General features: G+C 40.0%; 1 protein-coding gene across 1 annotated transcript in view; it reads right to left on the bottom strand.

The window, feature by feature from the left end:
• Window positions 1-15: 15 nt before the first annotated feature.
• LOC101586133 (ubiquitin-conjugating enzyme E2 E1) overlaps window positions 16-11,035 on the bottom strand; it is an 85,321-nt gene continuing 74,301 nt past the window's right edge. The window contains exons 3-5 of the mRNA XM_004634184.2: window positions 2,137-2,269; window positions 1,032-1,179; window positions 16-211 (exon numbers count right to left, since the gene is read on the bottom strand). Coding sequence (XP_004634241.1) covers window positions 114-211; window positions 1,032-1,179; window positions 2,137-2,269 — 379 coding nt within the window. The 3' untranslated portion in view covers window positions 16-113. The remainder of the gene's footprint in view (window positions 212-1,031; window positions 1,180-2,136; window positions 2,270-11,035) is intronic.

Raw genomic sequence — 11,035 nt, 5'->3', positions numbered from 1 at the left:
TAGAAATACCCTACTCTTTACCAACTCCCACCCTCCCCTGCCCCTTCAAAATCATAAGCAGCTCTCTTCTGTGACAGACAAATAATGTAAGAATTGTGAAAACTCAATTCAATTTATGTAGCGTATCTCTTGGTCCACTGTCTGGCCATTCTGTCATGTTCTGCTCTGTTGGTCATATACTGAGTGGCAATACTTCCCACCAAAGGGTCGGCTGGGGGGGAAAGAAAAACTAGATTACTTTGGAGAGAGGAAAATAACATTTTATAGCCAATTACAACAGAGTATTTGTGATCTAACCTGTTAAAAAATACTACTTCCCCATGCTTATGTTTTTCCTTCTATTTTAACAAGAGAATGAGGTGGGGGAGGGAGATCTTCCAGAAATAGAATGCTCTAGCTTTATTGCCTTATTCCATTTCTCTCCCAACAAGTAACACTCAATGGAGTTTCTCTGCTGTTTGTGTTCCATGAAATGCAATAGAATCTGGACTGTTTAAGACTCCAGTCTACCACGAACACACAGCTGTGCTCATGATCCTCAGCTCAGGAGCACTCGCCATGGCACTGTGCAGCCTTCCCAGTGTGCCTAGGAGAACCAGGGAGACAGGTCAAGACCTGGATCTCCTCTCTCAACACAGAATCTTTGTATTTGCTTTAACCCAAAAAAAAGCATTTTATACATGAAAGTCCAACAAAAATCACAACTCAAGAACTCATTCAGCATCTAGCAAAAAAAAAAAAAAAAGGACCATGGAGCATTTTCACATTTGAAGGCTACGTCAGTTTTGAGCTTTGGGCCAGGCCTCAGGAAACCCTACATTTCAGTAGGTGGTTTAAGAGAACTGTAAGTCTTAAAACACCCCTTTCTTAGAAAGTATTAATTAGTGATAAAGTTCCTAAAACTTGTCTTGATTAAAATTTTCCTTTCAAAGCTCCTAGAAAAAATATTTAGAAAGAATCTTAGTTTAAATAGCAAGTATTTTTCAGGTGAGGAAGAATTTTTTTTTTTTTTAAATGACTAATAACCTTACCAGGATTACAGTCTGTAAGAAGTGAGCAGATAGAAAGGAGGACTTTAGAAATAGTTAGTGCTGGGCTCCAATTATCCTTCAATATATCCAAGCAAATAACTCCTTGACTGTTAATATTACAGTGATAGATTCTTGTCCGAAATGTAACCTAAAAAAATAAGACAGTGTCAAATAATGTTCAAACAGGAAACTTCAAATATTTAACTGAATGATCTTAAACTCTTAGCTGTTTTGGTTGTTAAAAGGTGAGTAACATATAGTAACTTAAAGCTGATATGATAGGTTAATACTGCTTAGTAAATCTGAGGCAAGATGGTATTCCTTCATACAATCTCTGGTATTGTCAATTTCATTTAAAAAGCAAAGTCCAATACTTCCTTAATTCTTACGCTAATTGTTTGCTGACCTCTTGTGTTAGCTGGTAGTACTACATGGCTCGGAAGCACGCTTCAGAATCATAAACATTGAGAGCCATACGTCAGACTAGCCAAATAATTAAAGACTAGCCAAATAATGGCTACACCCTCCTAAAAGCTGTACAAACTTTGAAGATACATTAACACAACTGCATGAACATCAGTTACTCTGAGATACCAATGTAAAAAAAATTTTAATGACTTTCAATTCTTGGTCCTACTTCTGACTGGATGAAATTGTTGAGGGATCAAGAATGAGTGACTTGGGCGATCCCCACTGACTCTAGTCAGAGCTGAGGGATGATGTGAACAAAAGTGATTCTGATTTTCTAGTTTTAAGCGCATGGGTACTAAAACTTTTTAATTTGATACACCTTTTTCTGTAAGGAAGAAAACTAGCGGATTAATTCAGGGTAGCTAACATCACTATAAATAGCACAATTTGCCTGGTGTGGTGGCACACACCCATAATCCCAGCACTCAGGATTACTTTGAGAATTCAAGGCCAGCCTAACATAGCAGGACCCTGTCTGATAAAAACAAAGCAAATAAAAATAGTGTAATTTAAAACACTTAGATATGGTCTCTGCCAAATGAGGCACAAAGTGTTTTGGTGTGCTCACATAGACTCCTCAAGACAAAATAAAATCTAGTTTTGTGGTGTAAACTACATCGCGGGGAAGTCTTACCTTTGGAGGTTTGAAGGGATATTCTGGAGTAAAAGTGATATCCAAAAAGAATACACCTCCTTCATACACAGATCCTGGGGGTCCTAGAATGGTAGATCTCCACTCATAGATGTTGTCACCTTTAGGACCAGCACTGTGGAATAATGGTATTGGCAGGTAAGCAGATGATGGCACCATCCCAAATCCTTACATTCCCTCTCAAAAAGGGGCATCGATCACTTCTCTTTTCCCTCTTTGTTTATTGTGTGGATGCTCCTTTAGAAACAAACAAAACAAAACAAAAAAAACCCCACCATTTTGGCAGAACCTGAGATAGGGCAGCAATAACTGCATAAAAGTTGACAGAGGAATGTTAAATCCTTTCTAATGAGTTCAATCCCCTGTTCTGCAAAAAAAAAAAAGGGGGGGGGCACTTCTTAAACCTCTCCTTGACACATAAAATGTAAACAAAAAAGAAACACATATTAGCACACAGAAGCTAAATCAGTGACAGATGACAAATTTTTCCATAAGAGCTTGTCATTGTAGGCTTTTTAGAAAGTGCAAAAGTTTGACTTTTCTGACTTACTGCCTCTTTTTCCTTTATCTCCATAATCTTACCGGAAAAGAATGTAATATACTGCTGTTCTTTTTACATTATAAACTTTACTGGGTGAGAGAAGTATTCAATTACAAGTTACTCAGTTTTCATTTCCATATACATTAAATACTGCCTTCATATTCTCTAAACACATGAACCCAATCCTGGTACCTTAGGTACATAATTTGCTCGCAGTACCTTTCCAAAGCATTGTTTCCAGGGTGGTTTATATTGAATTATATTAACATATTTAATAAATCTTTACCCTCCAAAGCCTAAAACTTACAAAGAATGTAATATACCTGCTCCATAAATCAATAAAGGGCGCTCTATGGAACTGAAAAGAGACAAAACAGTGGGGAAATGGTTTTGGCTTTAAAAAAAAAAATGTATTTAGTACAGGGTCTAACTACACAGATCCGACTCACAGTGATCCTGTTTTCAGCCTCCGAAGTGCACACCACTGCGCCCAGTCTCAATCACCATCTCAATGCACACTGGAGGCAGGGCCAGCAAGGCACACCAGGGATCTGGCTGGCCCTGGTTTTGGCTTCAATGTAAAAAAAAAGCCCTGAGGTAGTGGTACCAAGTGACTTGTTCACAAAATTTCATCTGAGTTCACTCAGACTTTTAAAAATGTGACTGTGAAACAAAAGGGTCTGTCCTTTCCTTTCAGGTCCTATAAACTCAGTCAATACTTAAGTTTCTACAGAGCAAAGATGTGATTTTATTTTTATTTTGTTATGGGAAATTGAACTCAGGACCTCTTGCTTGCCAGCCAGGCACTGTACCACTGAGCTGAAGATGTATTTTTAAATATATGATGTGAACTTAATATTCATGACCTAGGCAGTGCATGGTCAAGGGTTCTGACAATGAATAAGACAAATACTGTTAAAAATCAGGTTCAAGGGCTGGGGTGGGTGGGGATGGAGTGTAGGCTAATAGCCCAGTGCCTGGCAAGTGTGAAGTCCTGAGTTCAGTTCCTGGCACATCAGGTTCAAGTCCTTCAAGAAAAACATGAGGAGGAAAGAGGAATAAAAAGCCTACTATACTACTAAGGATTATACCTTCCTAGAACCTAATACAGTATACAGGGTCTCCCCCCCTTCACACATACACACTTCTTTCCACCTCAAGTTTATAGAGTGGGAGAAGCCTCAGAACATGAATCTGGGAAATGAACTTAAGAGAAGAAAACCCTGGGGGAGACATGATCTTGTAATTTTGTCAGAAGGGCATAGCCAAGGAGAGAAAGTTGTTGTGTGACCTTAGCAACTCACTAAGCCCAAACCTATACATGTGCTGCACAGGACTGCCTTTAGAACTAAAACACAAGGTGTGGAAGCACAGGCCCAAGTCTAGCACTCTGGGAGGCTGGAGCAAGAGGGTCAGCAGAGACTGACGAGACTAAAAGTAGGATGCTCACAGTCCCCATCCATCTCATTAACTGGTAATGGTCTCCATTTAATTTATCACTGAGCCGGGGAGATAGCTCAGTGGCTTAAGTGCTTGCCTGGCAAGCACAGGTCCTAAGTTCAATCTCTAGTACCAGGGGAAAAAAAGTTATCAGTTATCCCTATGGGCTCAAACACTATAGTCCTTAACTATCTTTTCGTGGTGGGCATTCCTAAGAACTACTAAAACCTTGCTCTATGTGAGGACATATAAGAGACCAGTTCATACTATGAAGCCTTTTTCTTCTTCTTTTGCAGTACCAGGGATCAAACTTGGGACCTTGTGCTTGCCAGGCACGTGGTTAGGTCACTAAGCTATCTCCTTGGCTTCATTTGTCTTTGTGTTTAAAAGCTTTCTTTTCCATGATGAACAGATGAGCATTTTCACAGGTTGAAGCTAGGGCAAGCTCTCAATCAGCTGTCTCACAGACACAAGCAGTAACCTCTCCCAGAATGAGGATTTTACCCTCATTACTTCATCTCCTGAGATCAGAATAGGTTCTTTATCACAAGTTTGCCTGTATGTCCGTATTCCCTCCTCCCCAAGATCCTAACCCCAGTGAGTAAAGGTATTAAGTGGTGGCCATTGGAAGTGAAGTAGGTTAATGAAGGTAGAAGCCTTCCTGGATGGGGATTTAGTGTTGTTCTGAAACACCCTGAGTTCTCTCGCTTTCTTCTGCCAGTGTGAGGGAATGCACTAAGACAGCTGTGTAAGGGGCCGGGGAGATGGCTCAGTGGAATACCAAGTGCTTCCCTGACGAGCGCAAAGGCCTGAGTTCAATCCCTGGTTCCGCCAAAAAAAAAAAAAAAAGACAGCTGTGTGGAAACTTAGTAAGTTCCCTAGCAGACAGTGGAACTGCCAGCACTTTGATCTTGGACTTCCAGCCTCAAAAGCCATGAGAAGTCAATTTGTTCTTTGTAATGATATAAGATCTAAAGTTATTTATAGATAAGGAACCAAGGCTGAGACAAATAACTAAGTCCTTTAAATCCAGTGCTGACAATATTCCAAGCTGTTTCCTAAAAATACCATCAGTTAGAAGGCATACTGCTTTTTGTTTACTTTGTGGTAGTGAAGACTGAACCCAGGGCTTTGGAAAATACTTCATTTAGAGATAGTCTTGCTAAATTCCCTAGGCTAGTCTTGAATCTAATTCTCCTGCCTTAACCTCCTGAGTGTTGAGATTACAGCATATGCCCGGCAGGGACACTGAGTCTTCAAAAACTCAGCTTCTTATGTATGATGCATAAGTACAAATTCAAATAAAGATTTACATTTCTGTTAAAACTTTAAAAGTGGAGGGGCTGGAGAGATGGCTCAGTGGTCTAAAGCACCTACTTAGAACAAGCTTAGCAAAGCATCAGGGACCGCGGTTCGATCCCCCAGCACCACATGCCAGCCAGCCCCGCCCCCTGGTGGGCTGAGCTGGCCACACACACACACACCACACACACTCTCTGTCTCTCTCTCTCTCTCGCTCTCAAATAAATAAAAATTAATAAAAAAAAAGATAACAGACCTTCTTCAGATATTTAAAAAAAAAAAAAAAAAACTTTAAAAGTGGAGGTTTAAGATGCACCAGAAACAAGTAAATATTAAGTGTAACAATGTGCTGCAGGAGTCCTAACCTGGGAGCCACAAGCATTACTATGAAATGTCTGAGAATCAAAAAACAAACTTCAGACATTGCTGTTACTGGATAATGCATATACTTTCTATATGTATTTTCTTAATGAGAAAAAAAATAGCAAAAATGATGATACAGAGAGGCCTGCTCTTTTTTGGGGGGTGGGAGGTCTTTTTGCCTTTTCAGGTTAAGTGTTAGATAGGATCTACTGGTCTAAGATGAAGCAGACCTATTACCTCATGGCCAGTGTCAAAACAAGGAACAGCAAAATCCACGTGGGGCTGTGCTGAGAAAGGACCTGTCCAGCGTCTTTGGCCCTGCTCAGTAGGATCTACCCTCAGGTCAGCGAGGTGCGCCTTTACTAGCCTTCTGTCCCCTCTAATAGCAGATACTTTTGGTAACACAGCAAAAAACCTAACTTCAATTTCAAGCACTGGCTGTAGTCCTTTTGGGGGGCGGGGGGGCGCGGAACTGGGATTGAACTCAGGCCCTTGCACTTGCCAGGCAAGCACTTATTCTACTGAGCCACCTCCCTAGTGTAGTACACTTTAGAAAAGCATGTAATTTAAATAGCCAATCTGCATGATTACAAATAGGAAAGTTCCACATACTAAGCAAAAACAGGAATAACATGCACTTCACCATTTTGCCTTGTCTAACTCTGTCCTCACCTGGGCATTTATTTTGATTAAGTCATCTCAGTTTCATTCATTCATTCATTCATTCATTCATTCATTCATTCATTCAGATGCACGTACTCATTTGGTTCAGGGTCTTGCTATGTAGCTGAGACTCATAGTGCTCCTCCTCTCTTGGCCTCTCCAGTGCTGGGATTATAAAATGTGCACCACCACGCTGGGTTTGCAGGGTTCCAGGGCCAGCACAGCATTTGGTACAGGGACTAAACCCAGGTCTTTGCACTTGCCAGGCAGGTGCTTAAACTACTGAGCTATCTCCCCACCTCAGTTTTGCATGAGTTTTTTAAAGCCAATTGTTTAAAGTATCACAGGGATTATAAGAGAACACCCCCCCCCCCCGCACCTTGAGGCCAAATTATTGCTGTTTGAGGATGCTAAAATTTAACTGTCAATCTGTATGAAGAGTTTTAGATACTAAGAAACCTGGCTACGTCATTTAGATTTTAAGAGATTTAAGATTTCTTTGAAACCAAAACACTTCAAAATAAAATATAAAACTTTAATAGAAGGGCTGGGGAGATAGCTCTAAGTGCCTGACTGGCAAGCACAAGGACATGAGTTCAATTCCCCGGTACCACATGCTGTTCCAGCCCTGCTGGGGAGGCTGAGACATGAGACTCTCTATCAAATAAATAATAATAAATAAAAAGTAAAAATATCAATTTAAGACATTCTTCTGACACAGTATTTTATTCCTATAGTGTCTTCTGATTTCATGCATATGTAAACCTTAAATGCAAGGATTACTCACAAGACACAAGACAGGACTGATCAGTAACATCTCCACTGGCACCTTTGGCAACTTTTCCTAGGTCCCTCAGAGACCTTTATTCACTTGAGTTACCCTTGACAAGGCTGTACAGATGTTATGCAGCTTTGATACTATACAATGCCCAAAGCTATTAACTGCTAATTACTTTTACAAGTTATATATAGTACAAAATACAAGTTATATAGGGTAAACCCTAAGAAATTAATAAAAAAAAAAAATTGTAAAAGACTATCACTAGATGCATGCAACTTTAGCAAGACCCTGTGTCAAAAATTTTAAAAGGGCTGGGATGGAAGATAGCTCAGTGGCTCCCTATACTGTCTTTGGTCAAAACTGATACACTGCACTGCCAGGTGGGGCTTGAACCACTGGTGATACATGCATGACTGTCCCACTGTATGAAAAGTGGTACAAGCTGCCCAATGGGACAGACACACAAGCACGACCCACTGGTGGTTCAAGCTGGCAGAAACATGTTAAGCTTCACTTTGCTTTTGTTTGTGTTTCATCCCCTACTTCCATCCTCAGTATTTAACTACAGACTACTCTGTTCTTCCATTTCAACATCAAAAGCCAGAGTTTCAAATTTCAGACACTATTAGGACTTCTGATCAAAAACATCCTGAAGCAAAGTTAGGAACCACTTTTTAAATGTTTCATTAGCACAAAAACCCTTGGCTTATTGACACACAAACCTCTAACTTAGATGTTATTTTAGCTATAATTTTAAAGGCTTAGTTAGGAATAGCAACAATCAATACAAGAGTGAACAAAGAGGCAGAGCAGCTAAAGTGTAACAACATATTCCAAAAACAGGCAGAAACAGGACCAACTGTACTATGCGTTCACATCTACCTACCTAAAAATTGCAAGTAATTCTTGATAATAAACTATTGATAGCGTCAGAAAGAAGATGTAGTAAAGATTGCTGACTACCTACTTGTCTGTCTTGTAGTTGTTTGGTTTTTTTTTCCCCTAGAACTGGGAACTGAACTCAGGCCCTTGCGCTTGCCAGGGAAGTGCTTATTATTCTATTGAGCTATCTCCCTGCCCCTTGTCTGTCTTGTAGAAGCTTCATGATAAAGCATACTACTCAGATTAAATACATCATTAGCTCCCTCTCCCAATTTCCACTCTCAACAATAGCCTTTACAACAGTGGTTCTCAATCAAAGAGTAATTTAAAACATTGGCATCTGTAGTCATCTCCGGATTGTCACAACTGGAAGGGACGAGTACTGTTGGATTCTAGTAGCACTGGCTAGGTATAGTATTACACATCCTACAACACATCTGACAGACCCCATGACAAAGGACTATTTCAGCCTAACTTATCAATAGTGCCGAGGCAGGGAAACCTTGCCTTAGAGAAAATTTGCCCAATGTTAAGCTAGTAAAGCAGAGAACTTCAGTTTAAATCTGTTGTCAGATTCCAGTGTTCATCCTTTCACTTTACTGTTCTGTGCCTGGCGCAGGAAAAGTTTTAATATCTGTGGTTATTAAATGTGCATATACCCTGAATGTCCTTCAGACACACTCAACAAGCAACACATCAGCATCTCTTCAAGTTGGTTAGAATGCAGACATGTAGGTGCAGTGTTCATGCTTTTAACTACTTTGGGAGGATGATGTCAAAGGATTGCAAGTTCAAGGCCGTTAACTTAGCAAGATCCTGTCTCAAAACAAAAGCTCAGCAGCCAAGTAAGCATGATGCCTTAGTTCAGTGCTGCCCCTGCCCCAAACAGATGTCAGACTTTACTCCACCATAAATAATCTACATTTAAAGATCCCCAAATAATTCCTATATATATTTCAAGTTTTACAAGTCAGCTCTGAGGAACATTAGGTGATGATGTAGATATACCAACTCTACTTTCTAGCTTTAAACTGCCACTTGTATTTTATGTAGTGCTCTTCTTTGCTGTCTACATGCTTTGTAGTAAGAAACATGTATCAACCCAGATTATGTTTAGTTCTATTTAGAGTGAAGAAAAAAATCTACAAAATGCTATAAGAAAGTCTACAATCAGATCTATATTACCTATGACAAATATGACTCAAAAATTCATTTGTCCTTTACTGAGTTCACAGACAGTATGATAAACTAAGGAGGTAGCAATCTGTATCAAAAGTTCATCTTCTCCCTCAACAATGATCTCCAAATCTAGGAGGTGAAAATTGCCTTTTCCCTATCAGCTCTACTTGGCACAGCCAGAGGAATTTTATAAAAACGAACAACTTCTTGCACTCTATTTCTTCCTAAAACAACCATTTGTAACATAGAAGTGAATGGTAGAAAGAACTTGAAAAAATGTTAGAAAACCTCACTAAAGACATTAACAGTTCGTGACATGGTTTGGCTGAGTGCTTTTCAACTGCTCTCACAGTTCTACCAACCAAGCCAGCGGGCATCTCATCGTCTCATCCTAGGTGGGGGAAGAGGAAAGGAAGACACTCCAGAATTCCAGAGATGCACCGACCAGTCAGGTGGCTCTACCTTGGGAAGACCTTGTAGACCTACCAAAAAGATTCTCCGTGCATTTCCTAATGGGAAGAGACTCAAGCACTTAAGTATGAAACTATGGAGAGTCCACTGCATGGACTCCCCACATGGTCCCCAACTCCTATTATGGAACGCTGAGAAAATGCAGCCTGCTATGTTTGTCACGAAGTATACAAACATCCAAAGGGATCTGCCCTCACCCCCCCAGTGTTGGGGATCAAACCTGGGGCTTCACGCATGCTAGGCAAGCACTCTACAGCTGAATCACACCCCAGTCCCTCCAAAAAAATGTCTGTACCTTGTGGCCTTTGGAAGCTATGGAATTGACTTTTAAAATTTGTTCCAAATCAGAAAGAAAACAAATACGGGGATATTTACACAAAATGCCAGTCACTTGGGTGCATGATTTTTCTCTGATATCAGAGCAATAATTTCCTATACATAATTTAGGGCCTGGTTTTATATCAGGTAACTATTTATTCAAATGTTCAAATATGTATCATTGCTTAGGATTACACAATGTTTTTAAATTAGAGGAAGTAATTACAATGCCACAAAGGCCCAATTTTGCCCAGCTAGTCATTCAGTTCTAATTTTACTATATATACTACTGCTTTAGAAAGCAGTTTAACAGTCCAATTTATCTGGAGACTGACATCCCAGTAATTACATGCACACAGAATAAAGACAATTTTTAAAAGACAACGGCTTCAAAAATAAATTGGTTAAGGGGCTGGGGAGATAGCTCAGTAGAATAAGCACTTGCCCGGCAAGTACAAGGGCCTTTCAATCCCTGGTTCCACATAAAAAAAAAAAAAGAGAGAGAGAAAAAGAAAAATTGGTCAAGACATTTCAGTAAGTAAAGACTGCGAAGAGCAGACATCATGGAGTCAGTACTATGAATTAGGAATAGCTGGATTATGAAAGTTTTTAGTAAACTGAGCTAACATGCTTTAATCATGTGGTGTGGGTGAATAAGCAACAAATGAAAAGTTAAACTAGTTCCACTACAAGAGCTTTCATTAGAATGAAAAGATCATTATCCCATGTGTCTCAAAAAAGTTATATCCTATATACTAGGTGGGTACATTCGGTAAAGGTGGATCCAACAATAGTTCTTCTCTGGAGGAGCTACACAGGCCTGACTTAGAATGTTTCTCATGTGGGGCTGGAGAGATGGCTCAGTGGTCTAAAGCACCTACTTAGAACAAGCTTGGCAAGGCATCAGGGATCACGGTTCAATCCCCCAGCACCACATGCCA

Source organism: Octodon degus, unplaced genomic scaffold, assembly GCF_000260255.1.
Source record: "Octodon degus isolate 3935 unplaced genomic scaffold, OctDeg1.0 scaffold00059, whole genome shotgun sequence".
In the NCBI taxonomy this organism is placed as follows: Eukaryota; Metazoa; Chordata; class Mammalia; order Rodentia; family Octodontidae; genus Octodon; species Octodon degus.
This window is presented reverse-complemented; position numbering and strand designations above follow the sequence as displayed.